The sequence below is a fragment of the Scyliorhinus torazame genome, chromosome 18 (assembly GCF_047496885.1).
Source record: "Scyliorhinus torazame isolate Kashiwa2021f chromosome 18, sScyTor2.1, whole genome shotgun sequence".
NCBI classification, from domain to species: domain Eukaryota; kingdom Metazoa; phylum Chordata; class Chondrichthyes; order Carcharhiniformes; family Scyliorhinidae; genus Scyliorhinus; species Scyliorhinus torazame.
The window spans coordinates 118,512,041-118,528,866 of NC_092724.1; the positions used below are offsets into that span (position 1 = coordinate 118,512,041).

Below are 16,826 nucleotides of genomic sequence, written 5' to 3' on the forward strand. Positions count from 1 at the left end.
GCCGCGGTCATGTCGGGACAGGGAATGGCGAAAGGAAACCAGGAGTATTCGTCAACCACGTTCAGGAAGTACGTGTTGCGATCGGTGCAGGGGAGGGGGCCTTTGAAGTCCAGACTGAGGCGCTCAAAGGGACGGGAAGCCTTTATCAGGTGCGCTCTATCTGGCCTGAAAAAGTGCGGCTTGTACTCTGCGCAGATTTGGCAGTTCCTGGTGGCTGTTCGGACCTCCTCGACGGAGTAGGGGAGGTTGCGGGTCTTCACAAAGTGGTAGAACCGAGTGACCCCCGGGTGGCAGAGGTCCTCGTGGAGGGCTTGGAGATGGTCCACTTGTGCATTGGCACATGTGCCGCAGGATAGGGCATCGGACGGCTCGTTCAGCTTTCCGGGACGATACAAGATCCCATAGTTATATGTGGAGAGTTCGATCCTCCACCGCAAGATCTTGTCGTTCTTGATCTTGCCCCGCTGCGCATTATCGAACATGAAGGCTATCGACCATTGGTCAGTGAGGAGAGTGAATCTCCTACTGGCCAGGTAATGCCTCCAATGCCGCACAGCTTCTACTATGGCCTGGGCTTCCTTTTCCACTGAGGAGTGGCGGATTTCTGAAGCGTGGAGGGTACGGGAGAAAAAGGCCACGGGTCTGCCCGCTTGGTTGAGAGTGGCCGCCAGAGCTACGTCGGATGCATCGCTCTCGACTTGGAAGGGGAGGGACTCGTCGATTGCGTGCATCGTGGCCTTTGCGATATCCGCTTTGATGCGGCTGAAGGCCTGGCGGGCCTCTGTCGACAGGGGAAGGTAGTGGACTGAATTAGCAGGCGGGCCTTGTCCACGTAGTTGGGGACCCACTGGGCGTAATAAGAGAAAAAGCCCAGGCAGCGTTTCAGGGCTTTGGAAGTGAGGGAGGGGGAACTCCATAAGGGGGCGCATGCGCTCGGGGTCGGGGCCTGTGACTCCATTAGGTACTACTTAGCCAAGGATGGCTAGACGGTCGGTGCTAAACACGCATTTTAAGCCACGAGTACGAATATAAACTCGAATTTCACCAGGGTTGTCTGGGTCAAGTGGGACTGGAATTGGCCGCACACTAGCCCAGGGTGTGATAGTAAATACATGATTTATTAAAACACACTGCAAACCCGCTTTACAAGCAGCACTAACATTTTCTGACTATTATGCAGGGCTATAATATAGATGGTGGGGGAGAGACGGACATTTCAAATCCATTTGAAAAAGGATCTTGAGACTTAACCAAGCCTTGTGAAAGGACAACACTGTCAAACTACAATGTCTCCCTGCTCTCCTGCATCACCTCAGACACCGCCTGACCACACACAGCACCCCACACCCAGAACCCAGCCTCAAACCCGCCCCAGCGACTGTCCATTCACTCAACCCTAACCCCGTCACCTCCGGCCTCTGACCCCGATGCCGGCCCCGCCTCGGCTCCGCCTTCAGGTCTCGCGATGTTTACGGAACGTCCGGCATCCTGCGAGATTTCCCGAGGTTTGGGACAATATGGCGGAGGGAGAGACCCTGGAATCTTGGCTCAGTGAGTATGAATAGAGCGAGAGGGCGAGAGAACTGTGCGCACAGCGCCGTAAACGGCTCTGTCACCTTCTAACACTGGGGTGCAGTACTGGTGGGGAGTACTGGTGAGGACATGTCAGTCATTGTATAACACTGGGGCACAGCATTGGTGAGTACAGTCCTTTCACTGTATAACATTGAGGTATAGTACTGGTGGGTACAGTCCTTTCACTGTATAACATTGAGGTACAGTACTGGTGGGTACAGTCCTTTCACTGTATAACATTGAGGTACAGTACTGGTGGGTACAGTACTTTAATTGTATGACATTGGGGTGCAGTACTGGTGGGTACAGTCCTGCCACTGTATAACACTAGCCACAGCACTTGGTGGTGGTGTTGGGGGGGGGGGAGAGAAAGAGAGAGACAGGTCTGTCTCTGCATAACACCGGCTACAGCACTGGTGGAGACAGGTCTGTTGCTTCATAACACTGGGGTACAGTACTTGTGGAGACCGATTTAGCACTATAACACGGGTAGAGTACTGATGGATACAGGTCTGTCACTACAACATTGCGGTACAGTACTGGTGGGCATTAGTCAGTCATTCATTGAATTTACAGTACATTGTTTGGCAAAATTCTGATGGGGCATGGTCTGCCACTGTAAAACGTTGGGGTACAGTACTGGTAGGGACAGATTGTCAATGCATAACATTAAGGTCAAGCACTGATGGGGATGTCACTATGTTCCACTGGGATACAGCACTGGAGGGTGCTGTTTTACTGTAAAACACTTGTGGTGCAGTACTGATGAGGAGAGGTCTGTCACTAGATAACAGTAGGGCACAATACTGGAGTGGACAGATCTGTCACAGTATAACACTGTTATCAGTACACCCACAGTGTTGTTAGTAAGGATTTCCAGGCTTTTGACCCAGTGATGGTGGAGGGATGTGACACAGTTCAAAGTCAGGATGGTGTGTGGCTTAGAGGGGAACTTGCAGGTGATAGTGTTGACCTGACACTGTTGTGGTGAAAAAGTTACTACTTGCCAGCCCAAGCACGGATATTGTCCAGGTCATGCTGCATTTGGAAATGGACTGCTTCAGCATTTGCTGCCCTTGTCTTTCTAGATGGTAGAAGTCACAGATTTGGAAGGTGCTGTCATAGGAGCTTTGATGATGACTGGTTTGTCACTCTACAGCACTAGGGGGCAGAACTGATGGGGATAGGCCTGGCAAGGCATAGCACTGCATAACAGTGCATCTTGTTGGTGGTACACCTTGTTGTTGCATGTGTCGGTGGTAGAGGGAGTGAATGTTTGTGCAAGGGATGCCAAACAAGCAGGCTGCTTTGTCGTGAATTGTGTCAAGGTGAGTGTTGTTGGATCAGCAATCATCCAGGTAAGGATCCCATCACACTCCTGACTTATGCCTTGGAGATGGTGGGCACAGCTCTGGGGAGTCAGGTGGTGAGTTACTCGCCGCAGGATTCTTAGTCTCTAACCTGCTCTTGTAGCCATAGTATTCATATGGCGAGTCCAGTTTAGTTTCTGGTCAGTGGTAACACCCAGGATGTTGCTAATTTGGAAGTCAGTGACGGTAATGCCATTGAATGTCATGGGGCGATGGCTAGATTCTCTGCATTATTGAAAATGTTTATTGCCTGGCAGTTCTGTGTCGTGACTGTTACTTACTACTTATCAGCCCAAGCTTGGATGTTATCCAAATCTTGCTGCATTTGGACACAGACTGCTTCGGTATCTAAGGAGTTGCAAATAGTGCTGAACACTGTGCAATCAGTGAACATCCCGACTTCTGACCTTGGAGAAGGAAGATCATTGATGAAGCAGCTGTATATGGATGGGCTAAGAACACTACCCTGAGGAACTTTTTCAGTGATGTCCTGAAACTGAGATGATAGACCTCCAGCAACCACAATCATCTTCCTTTGTGCTCGTGATAACTCCAACCAGTGGAGAGTTCCCATTGATTTCAATTTTGCGAGGGCACCTTCATGCCATACTTGGTCAATTGCTGCCCTGTTGTCTCTCCTCACCTCCTGAAGTTCAACTGTTTTGTCCATATTTGGACCTAGACTGTAATGAGGTCAGTGAACAGAGCGACCTTGACGGACCCAAACTGAGTGTCAGTGAGCAGGTTATTCCTGAGTAAGTGCCGCTTGATAGTGCTGTTGATGATCCCTTCCTTCTCTTGGCTGATGATCGAGAGTAGACGAATGGGCCGTAATTACTGGGTTGAATCAGCACGATCTGGAGCACAAGTCTTCAGCCCTATTGTGGAATATTGTCATGGCCCATAGGCTTTGCAGTATTCGGTGTCTTCGGCCGTTTCTTGATATTGCCTGGAGTGAATCAAATTGACTGAACGCTAGCACCTGTGATGCTGTGGACCTCAGAAGGAAGCTGAGATGGAGCATGTGAAGTTTGCACATCCTCCCCGTGTCTGCGTGAGTTTCCTCTGGGTGCTCCGCTTTCCCCTCGCAGTCCAAAGGTGCGCAGGTTAGATGGACTAAATTGTCCCTTAGTGTCTAAGGATGTGCAGGTTATGGGGATAGGGCAGGGGGTGGGTCTAGGTAGGGTGTTCTTTTGGAGGGTCGGTGCCGACTCGATGAGCCAAATGCTTTCCTTCTGCACTGTAGGGATTCCATGTTTCTGGCTAAAGGTGGCTGCAAATGTTATTAAGTTTGGGTTATGCATTCTCTGAGTTACTGATCCAGGACAAGCATCATTATGTTGTTGTGGAAATGTAGGTATTAATTACACCACATCTGACATACGGGATTGAAGCCTGATGTGTGAAGTGTGGTTTATATTTCTACGTTAAAGCAATGTGAATAATATGCCTGGTACAAACAATGAAAATGTTGCAAACATTCAGTGTCTGTGGAGGAAGTGCACGGCAATGTTTCTAATATTGAACCTCGAAACCGTAAAGTTTTTAGTTTATCCACACCCAGTGATTATTTGTCAGCTACCCAGTTCTGGGTGGTTAAGGCACTCTTCTGTCCCAGTCAGGAGTGTGATAATTGACCTCACTTCTTCCTTCCCAACAGATAAAGCCACTAATCCTGCAAATCGACAAGAGGATTGGGAGTACATCATTGGCTTCTGTGACCAAGTCAACAAGGAGCTGGAAGGGTGGGTACCTAAATGTTTGCATTGTACTCTCTTTGTTTACAATATTTTTGTCCAAAGGTTTTATTTTTTTGCAGGTAAAAATGATTTGCTGTCCTCTAGAATTTAACTTCGAAATAACAAAGGAGTCCAATGATATGCAGACTTTTCTTAGCATGGCAGGAATCAGCTGCAGAAATCTATGCACAGGAAGGTTTGTTTTTAGTGCAGGGCATCTCTGTGCAGTGTTGCTGCTGATCAGTGCTGGTGATGGGGAACACGATGCATCAGATTTACCCAAATACAGACACTTACAATAAACAAGTCAGCACCTCCCTACTGTTAATGTGCATTGGATAGTTGATGGAAGGTGTGAGAAACATGGCCCTTGTACATCTGGCTTGTTACCATCAGCAGTGTACAGGTACGGGACTTCCGGTTGCGGCGATGCCCAGCTAAGCCGCACGTTTCGGCGACTCCAGCTCAAACGGACCTTTGGGCTCTTTTAAGAGCCCCAACGGGGAATTTTTTCAGGACGAAACCCGGTGTGGGGTGAGTTAATAGGGAGTCCCCCCCCCCAACGAAAGAGAAAAATATCGGCGGCGGCTACATCGCGAAGAATCCTCGACGATAGGGACAGGAGGAAAAAAGAAGCAAGATGGCGGCGGAGAAAGCCCAGGCGACATGGGGGCCCGATCAAGACGAATTCTTAAGACGGTGTGTGGAGCTGCTTAAGAAGGACCCCAATGCTACAGGCAATTGAGGGGCTTAAGGAGGCACAAAGGACCCAGGAGACAGAGCTCCGCGTGGTGGAGCAGAAGGTGACGGATAATGAAGACGAGATCCTGGGCCTGGCGGTCAAAACACAGACGCACGAGGCGCTCCACAAAAAGCGCATTGAAAGGATTGAGGCCCTAGAAAACAGAGCACAAAGGAAGAACCTTCGGATCCTGGGTCTCCCCGAGGGAGTGGAAGGAGCGGACTGCGGGGCTTAAGTGAGCACGATGCTAAGCTCGCTGATGGGAGCTGAGGCCCCTTTGGGCCCCTTAGAAGTGGAGGGGACTCATCGGGTCCCTGCGAGGAGACCAAAGGCGGGAGAACCACCTAGGGCGACAATTGTGTGATTTCACCGCTTTAATGATAGAGAAGTGGTTCTGAGATGGGCCAAAAAGGTACGGAGTAGTAGATGGGAGAATGCGGTGGTACAGGTGTACCAGGATTGGAGTGCGGAGGTGGCGAGAAGGAGGGCGAGTTTTAATCAAGCCAAGGAGGTGTTACACAAGAAGAAGGCGAAGTTCGGGATGCTGCAGCCGGCGCGACTATGGGTCACGTACCAGGAGAGACATCACTACTTCGAAACGGCGGAAGAAGCATGGACCTTTATTAAAGCCGAGAAACTGGATCGAACTGAGGGACTGATATTAGAGGGAAATGTCACTGTCGATGTATATAGAGATGTAAATTGGGAAGGGGGGGGACACTAAGAAATGTGGGCACCGGTGGGGGGAAAGAAGAGACATAGGCGGGGGATGGGGAATGGGAGTGGGGCGGGAGAGGGAGCTGCGCCACAAGGGGCGGGACAGCTACAGAGAATATGGAGCCTACTGTCCTTGTTCCCGCGCCAGAAAGGTGATGGCGGGAAGATAGGTGCAAGGTAGATGGGAGTTCCCCACACGGGGGGGTCAAGGAGTGAGCGGGAGAAGCCGGGGTCAGTTGAAGTCAGCTGACTTGCGGAAGTAATATGGGGGGAGCAATCGCGCTAGATGGGGATCTAGTGAGGGGGGGGGGGAGGATAACTGGGTTGCTGCTGCAGAAATCAAAGAGGAACTGGCTAAAGAAAGGGTGGTCGGGGCTGGAATGCGCCACCTGGGGAACGGGTGGGAGCGCGGAATCGGGACGTGGGACTGGCCTAGAGAGGGTGATGGCTAGTCGACACGGGAAGGGGGCAGGTAGCCCCCCAGTGCGGCTGATCACGTGGAACGTGAGAGGCCTAAATGGACCGATTAAAAGGGCCCGAGTGTTCGCGCACTTGAAAGGACTGAGGGCAGACGTGGCTATGCTCCAGGAGACGCACCTGAAGGTGGCGGACCAAGTTAGGCTAAGGAAAGGATGGGTGGGACAGGTGTTCCATTCAGGGCTGGATGCAAAGAATAGAGGGGTGGCCATACTGGTGGGGAAATGGGTATCATTCGAAGCAAGGAGCATTGTAGCAGATAGTGGAGGCAGATATGTTATGGTGAGTGGCAGGCTGGAGGGAATGGAGGTCGTGTTGGTTAACGTATATGCCCCGAATTGGGATGATGCGGGATTCATGAAGCGGATGCTGGGACGTATACCGGACCTGGAGGTAGGAAACTTGATAATGGGGGAGACTTCAATACCGTGCTGGACCCAGGGTTAGATAGATCCGGATCTAAGACCGGAAGAAGGCCGGCAGCGGCCAAGGTGCTTAAGGGGTTTATGGACCAAATGGGGGGGGGGAGTGGATCCATGGCGATTTGTTAGACCGAAGGCCAGGGAGTTCTCCTTCTTTTCCCATGTTCATAAGGTGTACTCCCGGATAGATTTTTTTGTTTTGGGAAGGTCGTTGATCGCGAGGGTGGAAGAAACTGAATATTCAGCCATAGCTATCTCAGATCATGCCCCACATTGGGTGGACCTGGAACTAGGAGAGGAGAGGGAGCAGCGTGCACTCTGGCGATTAGATGTGGGATTGTTGGCGGATGAGGGAGTCTGTGGAAGGGTGCGGGGATGTATCGAGAGATACCTGGAGGCCAATGACGACGGGGAGGTCCGAGTGGGAGTGGTATGGGAAGCACTAAAGGCGGTGGTCAGAGGAGAGCTGATCTCCATCAGGGCCCACAAAGGGAGAACAGAGGCCAAGGAAAGGGAAAGATTACTGGGGGAGATCTTAAGGGTGGACAAAGAATATGGGGAGACCCCGGAGGAGGGACTGTACAGGGAGAGACGACGACTCCAGACGGAGTTCGACCTTCTGACCACCAGGAGGGCGGAGGTGCTGTGGAGGAAGGCACAGGGGATGAGATATGAATATGGGGAAAAGGCTAGTCGCCTGTTAGCCCATCAGCTGCGAAAGAGGACAGCGGCGAGGGAGATAGGGGGAATTAGAGACGAAAAGGGAGCTATGGTGCGGAGAGCAGGGAAGATAAACGGGGTGTTTAAGACCTATTACGAAAGACTTTATAGGTCCCAACCCCCGGAGGGAAAAGAGGAGATGCGGCAGTTTTTGGACCAATTAAGGTTCCCGAGGGTGGAGGAGCAGGAGGTGGAAGACCTGGGGGGCACCAATTGGGGTGGACGAGGTTACCAAGGGGCTGGGGAACATGCAGGCAGGGAAGGCCCCGGGACCAGATGGGTTCCCGGTGGAATTTTATAGAAAATATGTGGACTTGCTGGCCCCGCTGTTGGTGAGGACTTTTAACGAGGCCAGGGAAGGGGGGACTCTACCCCCGACAATGTCGGAGGCGACGATATCGCTAATTTTGAAGCGGGATAAAGATCCGCTGCAGTGCGGGTCCTATAGGCCTATTTCACTACTAAATGTGGACGCCAAATTGCTAGCAAAGGTGCTGGCATCGAGGATAGAGGACTGTGTCCCGGGAGTGGTGCACGAAGACCAGACAGGATTCGTAAAGGGGAGACAACTAAATGTCAACGTGCGACGGCTATTAGGGGTGATAATGATGCCCCCAGTAGAGGGGGAGGCAGAGATAGTGGCGGCAATGGATGCAGAGAAGGCATTTGACAGGGTGGAGTGGGAGTATCTATGGGAGGTGCTGAGGAGGTTCGGGTTCGGGGACGGGTTTGTTAGCTGGGTCAAACTCCTCTATGGGGCCCCAACGGCAAGTGTGGTCACGGGTCGGCAAAGATCGGAGTATTTCCGACTATACAGGGGAACAAGACAGGGATGCCCGCTATCTCCATTACTGTTCGCGTTGGCAATTGTACTACTGGCCATGGCGCTGAGAGACTCCAGAAAATGGAGAGGGGTGATTAGAGGGGGAGAAGAACACCGAGTGTCACTCTACGCGGATGACCTACTGTTGTATGTGACGGACCCAGTGAGGGGGATGACAGAGGTCATGCAGATATTGAGGGAGTTCGGAGATTTCTCGGGATATAGGCTTAACATGGGGAAGAGTGAACTTTTCGTGATACACCCTGGGGACCAGAGTAGAGGGATAGAGGGCCTGCCTTTAAGGAAAGTGGAAAGAAACTTTCGATACCTGGGGATTCAGATAGCCAGGAGCTGGGGAACCTTGCACAGACTTAATCTGACACGACTGGTGGAACAAATGGAAGAGGACTTCAAGAGGTAGGACATGCAGCCGCTGTCACTGGCGGGCAGAGTGCAGGCAATTAAGATGATGGTCCTCCCGAGGTTCCTATTTGTATTCCAATGTCTCCCTATACTGATCACTAAGGCCTTCTTTAAAAAAATAGACAGGAGCACCACGAGCTTTGTGTGGGCAGGGAAAGTTCCGAGGGTAAGGAGGGGGTTCTTACAACGTAGCAGAGACAGAGGGGGACTGGCGCTGCCGAATTTGGGCGACTACTACTGGGCCGCCAATGTGGCGATGATCCGTAAATGGATGATAGAGGGAGAGGGAGCGGCGTGGAAAAGACTGGAGAGAAAGTCCTGTAAAGGGATGAGTCTAGAGGCGCTGGTGACGGCGCCACTACCGTTCTCACCAAAAATATTTACCACGAACCCAGTGGTGGCGGCAACATTAAATATCTGGGGGCAATGGAGGGGACAGAGAGGTGTGCTGGGAGCCCTGGTGAGGTCCCCAATTAGGAACAACCATAGGTTTGCCCCAGGGAGGATGGATGGAGGATTCCAGAGCTGGCACCAGTTGGGAATTAGGAGGGTGGGAGATTTATTTATAGACTGGACGTTTGCGAGCTTGGGAGCGTTGGAGGAAAAGTATAAGCTGCCCCAGGGAAATTTCTTTAGGTATATGCAGGTGAGGGCGTTCACAAGACTGGGATGGGGAGGGGGAGGGGGGGAAAGAGGGGGGGGGGGAGGGGAAAGAGGGGGGGGAAAGAGGGGAGAGGGGGGGGGAAAGGAGGGGGGGGGAGGAGGGGGGGGAAAGGAGGGGGGGAAGGAGGGGGGGAAGGAGGGGGGGAAGGGAGGTGGGGTGGGAGGGGGAGGTGGGGGGGGAAAGAGGGGGGAGGGGGAGGTGGGGGGGGGAAAGGAGGGGGGGGAAGGAGGGGGGGGAAGGGAGGTGGGGTGGGAGGGGGAGGTGGGGGGGGAAAGAGGGGGGGAGGGGGAGGTGGGGTGGGGGGGAAAGGGGGAGGGAGGGGTAGGGGGGGGAGGGAGGGTGGGGGAAAGAGGGGGGAGGGAGGGGGAGGTGGGGTGGGGGGGGGGAAGGGGAGGGAGGGAGGGGGAGGTGGGGGGAGGGAGGTGGGGGGAGGGAGGTGGGGGGAGGGAGGTGGGGGGAGGGAGGGGGAGGTGGGGTGGGGGGGAAAGAGGGGGTGAGGGAGGGGGAGGTGGGTGGGGGGGGGGTGAGGGGGGAAGGGGAGGGGGGTGGGGGAGGTGAGGTGGGGAAGGGGGGTGAGGGGAGGGAGGGAAGGGGGGTGAGGGGAGGGAGGGGGGGTGGGGAGGGAGGGAGGGGGGGAGAGGGGAGGGGAGAGTTAGTTAGTTAGTTACTCTTTATTAGATTGTAGTTATCATGTTACTTGTACTGTTAAACTTTCTTTATGTTTGATGTGTAAGGGAAAAAAATTGTGAATGAAAAATCTCAATAAAATATATTTTTTAAAAAAAAGCAGTGTACAGGTACTGAGCAGTGTTCCTCCATAGCACTGTCTTGGGATCCCAGCATCAATTCAAATCTACCATTACAGTCATCAATGCAGGCGACTGAACCGGCTCCCCACCTGCCCCGAGGTCCAGGCGGCGGGGGGAGGAATCTCGATGTATGCTGCAGGATGAGGGGGATCTCCCCGACTGGAGGGTGGGGATGCACTCCATTTGACCTTGATTGGACATGTTCCTGGTGGTTGGGATGGACTTGCAGCATCTCCTCTGGGATGGACTCTCCTTGGCCCCGAAGAAGAGTCATGCCTTCATTTCGTTGGCGCAAAGGTAATGGTTTTGTGTTATTTCATCCTTTTGTTTCTCTTACCAGGCCACAGATTGCTGTCAGGCTGCTGGCTCATAAAATCCAGTCTCCTCAGGAGTGGGAGGCAGTGCAAACCCTTACAGTGAGTATTGGAATCCACACCCAGTCTGCACTTCAGTGTTTTGTAATGTTTCCACAATGTGTGTGAGTGAAGGAAAAGGGTACTCACTGCTAGGCGCACACATTTCGTACATTGGTGCAGATGCTACATCACAGCACAGTTCAGACCCCCACTAAAGAGAGTGAAAATGTCAGGCCTTAGTTTCACTGGACTTGCACAGGCCCAATTGTATTGCCATGTCAGAGGTGAATGGGGACGACAGCCACAGCACACGTATTCGAGGGAGCACCCTCCTGGGGTTGGGTGTCAACATAAGGCAACCCCTATATGGCTAATTCTAGGCTGTATACTTCAGGAGCTGTTGTAAAGCATGGTTGCGGGCCTGAGACGTGCTCCTTTTATTGTTGTGATGTTAAATGCTGCACAGCAGTTATTTTTGCAATCTGTCTCCTGTGCAGTGATGCTACTATTTTGGTTGAATTCTAGGTGTTAGAAGCTTGTATGAAGAACTGTGGACGTAGATTTCACAATGAAGTTGGAAAGTTCCGATTCCTGAATGAATTAATCAAAGTGGTTTCTCCGAAGGTGAGTCTCCCAGCACCTGAACCTAACATTGAGACTCGAAGAGGCAGAAAGCAGCAGAGTGTATCAGCTTCAGACAAATGGCTGGCACGCACTCCTCAATAAGTACTAGCACCAAGTGGTAACACTCTCGGCAAAGACTTGTATTCATTGAATGTTGAATGTAATTTGAAGATTTCAATAACAGAGCCAAAAAGAGTATTCTGGAGATTACTGTCAGGAAAGGGAGGAACGGGGAGGAGTGGCAGTATTGATGAAGGAGAACACTGCTGCACTGGAGAAAGAGGATGTTCCAGAGGGAACAACATAGCATCAATTTGGCTAGAGCTAAGGAACAAAAAAAAGGCGCAACACATTGCTCGGTGTAGACTATAGGCCATCAACTAGTGGAAAGGATGTAGAGAAACTAATCTGCAAAGAAATTAGAGCTGTGCAAAAAATTATACAGTAGATATAATGGGGGGTACTTTTAATTATCTTAATGTGGATTGACATAATGGTAGTGCAAAGGACTGAGACGGGCAAGAGATCCTGGAGTGTGCTTTGGAGAAATTTCTACAGCAGTATGTGTCCATTGCTCGAAATGCAGATATCCTCATGACATCATTCAGACAGAAATAAGGAGACATTTCTTCACACAGAGAGTGGTGAGCCTGTGGAATTCATTACCACAGGAAGTAGTTGATGCTAAAACTTTGAATATATTCAAGAGGCAGCTCGATATAGCACTTGGGGAGAATGGGATCAAAGGCTATGGGAAGAAAGCAGGATTAGGGCAGCACGGTGGCGTAGTGGTTAGTGCTGCTGTCTCAATCCCGGCTCTGGGTCACTGTCCGTGTGGAGTTTGCACATTCTCCCCGTGTTTGCGTGCGTTTTGCCCCCACAACCCAAAGATGTGCAGGGTAGGTAAATTGGCCACGTTAAATTGCCCCTTAATTGTAAAAAATTAATTGGATACTCTAAATTTAAAAAAAAAAGAAAGCAGGATTAGGCTATTGAGTTGGATGATCAGCCATGATCGTGATGAATGGCGGAGCAGGCTCGAAGGGCAAAAGGCCTCCTCCTGCTCCTATCTTCTATGTACCTATCTATGTATCTTCCTTGGGCAGCACGGTGGGGCAGTGGTTAGCATTGCTGCCTACTGCGCTGAGGACCTGCGTTCGATCCCGGCCCCGGGTCACTGTTTATGTGGAGTTTGCCCATTCTCCCCGTGTCTGTGTGGGTCCCACCCCCACAACCCAAAGATGTGCAGGGTAGGTGGATTGGCCACGCTAAATTACCCCTCAATTGGAAAAAAAAATGATTGGGCACTCTACATTTATTTTTCCATTCCTTACCGCTTGAATATAGGAGATTGAGGACTGATCTAATTGAGGTGTTTAAAATGTTAAATGGATTCAGTTGGATAGATATGGAAGAATAATTTCCTCTGACTGGGGGAATCAAAACCAAGGGGGCACCATCTTAAAATTAGCGTGAGACCATTTAGAGGTGAATTTGGGAAGCATATCTTCATACAGTGGATAGTGGAAATTTGGAACTCCATCCCCCAAAAGAGTTGATTCTGGGGCTTCATTAGAACTTCCAAGATTGACAGTGATAGATTTTTGTTGGGTAGGAGTGTTGAGGGTTATGGACAAAAGGCAGCTGAATGGGGTTAAGGTACAGTTCACCCATGATGAAATGAAATGACAGACCAGGCCTGAATGGCTGCCTCCTGTTCTTGTGTGTTTATTTTATTTCATTTTTAATTTCTTTATTTTTCAGTACTTAGGAGACAGAGTATCCGAAAAGGTCAAAACAAAAGTGATTGAATTGCTGTACAGCTGGACAGTTGCTCTCCCAGAGGAAATCAAAATCAAAGATGCCTATCAAATGTTAAAGAAACAAGGTGTGAAGAGTTTGTTCTGAATCCTGCACCATACTCCATGTTAGGCAAATAAAATAGTCACCAAGTATATGGTTGGGGCACTTGGTGAATGTTTTGGCTGAGGTTTACTGCACCAGTCTATAGGTATGAAGTCATAGAACCTCTACAGTTTAGAAGAAGACCATTCGACCCATCAAGTCTGCACCAACCCTCTGAAAGAACACTTTACCTACCTACCCCACCCCCCCCAACCACCACTGTATCCCCTTAACCCCAGTTAACCTTTGGACTGTGGGAGGAAACCAACGCAGACACGGGGAGAACATGCAAACTCCACACACAATCACTCAAGGCCGGAATTGAACCCGGATCCCTGGTGCTGTGAGGCAGCAGTGCTAACCAGGGACTTGCTTTCCAGAGTCATGTGTCCCTTTACTCCAACTTTATATCTGGTGTTGAGACATTGACCATTTCTGGGATTGGGATCCATGGCCAGAGTCCGCCCTCTCTCAACTCGCCCGGGTGGCCAGTGTGCATACATGGCCCTTGATGACATGTCATGTGGGAGCCATCAATACCTTTTGTTTAAATTCCTTTCTCAGAGTTACAAAGCTAAAGCGCTGAGCGAATAGGGGCAGACACCTAATCTATCTGCTACCTGCTCCAAAAAGCAATTCAAATTGAATCCAATTTATGGTCCCCACAAAAGATACCAAACCATATCCAGGCATATGGGCTTTTTGAAAGCAGTCTCCACCAGAGAGCCTGGACTGTGGGGGCTGGTCTCCCTCTTTACAATGTTGCATTGCTGCAGCATTTTCTGTCTGTGCTGCACTGTTTATTGGTAAAGTTTAATTGAATGGACTGATGAATAGTTTTGTGCAGTCTGATGTACTCCATTTTTCTTCAAGGTATTTTGCAACATGATCCTCAGATCCCAGTTGATAAGACCCTGATTCCTTCGCCCCCAACTCGTCCTAAAAACGCAGTATTTGAAGACAATGAAAAATCTAAGGTAGGAACAGAGCATCATTTGACTGTTGACCAACATCCCCACAAAGTGACATTAACAGAAGGAAAAAGCTCTTCCCTTTTCTCAAACCCCACCCGCCCGATGAAATTGCCAAATCATCAGTAGAAAAACAGTATCAAAAAGGTGGATGTTGACTAACGTTTCACACCTGGGATCTGGGTTTAAATCCAACTCGGACCAGAGAGGGACCCTGTCCCCGGGGGAACTGGAGCGGGGAGGGACCCTGTCCCCAGGGGAACCGGACAGACCAGGGAGGGAGCCTGTCCCTTGGGGAACCAGACCGGAGGGGGTCTGTCCCTTGGGGAACCGGACTGGCGAGGGAGCCTGTCCCTTGGGGAACTGGACCAGGGAGGGAGCCTGTCCCTTGGGGAACTGGACCAGGGAGGGTGCCTGTCCCTTGGGGAACCAGACCGGGACCAGGAAGTGTCTGTACAGATCCCACAGAATGTCAGCCTTGACTTCGGCTGTTTGCTGGGTTGCATTGATTTTATAATGTGGAATGGTCAGTGCTAACCGTGTCTGTGAAATTGAGACCCTTTGCTGCTCTGTGCAATGCTCTTATGTAATAGACCTCAATGTTAACTTTAAGTGGACATGCATGTTTTTGTTTTATTACAGATGTTAGCCAGATTATTGAAGAGCAAAAACCCAGACGACCTACAAGAAGCCAACAAACTCATTAAGAACATGGTGAAAGAGGTAAGGATGCAAGGCTGACAGAAAACTGTTCATTACTTAAGGGGTAAAAACATTGAAGTTGACGAGACAGGAGAGATTGTGTGGATTCCCAGAAAGAAAGGTTAAAGATGAGAAAGTAGGTTGAGGTTAGGAGAAGGAGGTTTGTAGGTGGGGATGGGGGATATAATGAGCAAGTAGGTAGGTGGGGATATCAACAGCTTGTACTTAAATAGCATCTGAAGTGTAGTCAACCACCCCCTGGTTCCCTAGAATGTTATCAAATATAATTTGGCACCAAGCTAACGGATAAAAAGATAATTTGTTAGTCGACCAAAAGCTTGGTCAAAGAAATACGCTTCAAGGAGTGTCTTAAAGGAGGAAAGCGTGGTGGAGAGACGGAGAGATTTAGGGAGGAAATTCCAGATCCTGTGGCCCATGCAACTGAAGGCGCTGCTGCCAGTGGTGGAAGGATTAAATCGGGGATATTCAAGAGGCCAGAATTAAAGGAGTGCAGAGACCTCAGAGAATTGTAGGGCTGGAGGAGACTCTGGAGATAGGGAGGTGCAAGGCCATGGAGGGATTTGAAAATGAGGATCAGAAATTTAAAGTCGAGGCTTCATTAAACTAGGAGCTAGGTCCACAAGCACAGGTGATCACAGAGTGGGACATGGTGTGAATTTGGATGTGGGCAGCTGAGTTTTGGATGATCTCGAGTTTATGGAGGGTGGAAGCTGGGAAGCTAATTGGCTGTGTTGGAATAGTCTAAAGGTATGAAGGGCAAATGAGAGATTCAGCAACAGTTGAGTTGAAACGGGCAGATTGTTGTGCCAGGTGGGCTTTTATGATGAAGAGGATAGAGGGTCAGAAGCTCCTCTCCGTGTTGAACAGGAAACCAAGATTGTGAACCGTCTGGTTCAGCATCAGTTCGCAGCATTGGAGATTAAATTGATAGCTAAAGAGCAAAACTTGTGGCAGGATCTGAAGATGTTGGCTTATCACTTGGGTGTAAAACGTGGCAAGGATCTCTCCCCAACTGGTGCCTCATACCATCGTAGATTCCTTTATTTAGATTCAGGACCCTAGTCTCTGAATCAATTATGCACTCTCCATGTTTTTTAAATTAAAAAGAAAATTCTAATTAGGGGGCAATTTAGTGTGACCAATCCACCTACGCTGCACATTTTTAGGTTGTGGGGTGAGACCCATGCAGCCATAGGGAGAATGTGCAAACTCCTCACGGACCATGACCCGAGGCTTCCTCACGGCGTCAATCCTGGGCGCCATGAGGCAGCGGTGCCGCCCCTGCACTCGCCACCTTGATGAAGAATTCTATCATATTATGGTCGCTCATCACCAAGAGGCCTCGAACAATTAGATTGTCAATTATTCCTTTCTCATTACCCAGTCTAGGATGGCCCGTTCTCTAGTTGGTTAAGTCACGCTGCAGTTGTATAGCCACACTTGAAATATAGTGTTCAATTCTGGTCGCCACACTACCAGAAGGATGGGGAGGCTTTGGCGAGGGTACCGAAGACGTTTGAGACCATAAGATATAGGAGCAGAATTAGGCCACTCGGCCCATCGAGTCTGCTCCGCCGTTCAATCATGGCTGATATTTTCTCATCCCCATTCTCCTGCCTTCTCCCCATAACCCCTAATCCCCTTATTAATCAAGAACCGATCTAACTCTGTCTTAAAGACACTCAATGATTTGGCCTCCACAGCCAAATGTTGCCTGGTATGGAGGGCATTAGCTATTAGGAGTGGTTGAATAAACTCGGTTTATT

The 16,826-nt window shown here is 50.3% G+C and overlaps 1 protein-coding gene across 3 annotated transcripts in view; it reads left to right on the top strand.

The window, feature by feature from the left end:
* The first annotated feature begins 1,477 nt into the window (after window positions 1–1,477).
* Window positions 1,478–16,826, top strand: part of gga3b (golgi associated, gamma adaptin ear containing, ARF binding protein 3b) — a 51,306-nt gene continuing 35,957 nt past the window's right edge. For all 3 annotated transcript variants that reach the window (XM_072483213.1, XM_072483214.1, XM_072483215.1), the window contains exons 1-7: window positions 1,478–1,551; window positions 4,606–4,690; window positions 10,822–10,897; window positions 11,363–11,461; window positions 13,226–13,349; window positions 14,240–14,343; window positions 14,980–15,060. In XM_072483213.1, coding sequence (XP_072339314.1) covers window positions 1,518–1,551; window positions 4,606–4,690; window positions 10,822–10,897; window positions 11,363–11,461; window positions 13,226–13,349; window positions 14,240–14,343; window positions 14,980–15,060 — 603 coding nt within the window. In that variant the 5' untranslated portion in view covers window positions 1,478–1,517. The remainder of the gene's footprint in view (window positions 1,552–4,605; window positions 4,691–10,821; window positions 10,898–11,362; window positions 11,462–13,225; window positions 13,350–14,239; window positions 14,344–14,979; window positions 15,061–16,826) is intronic.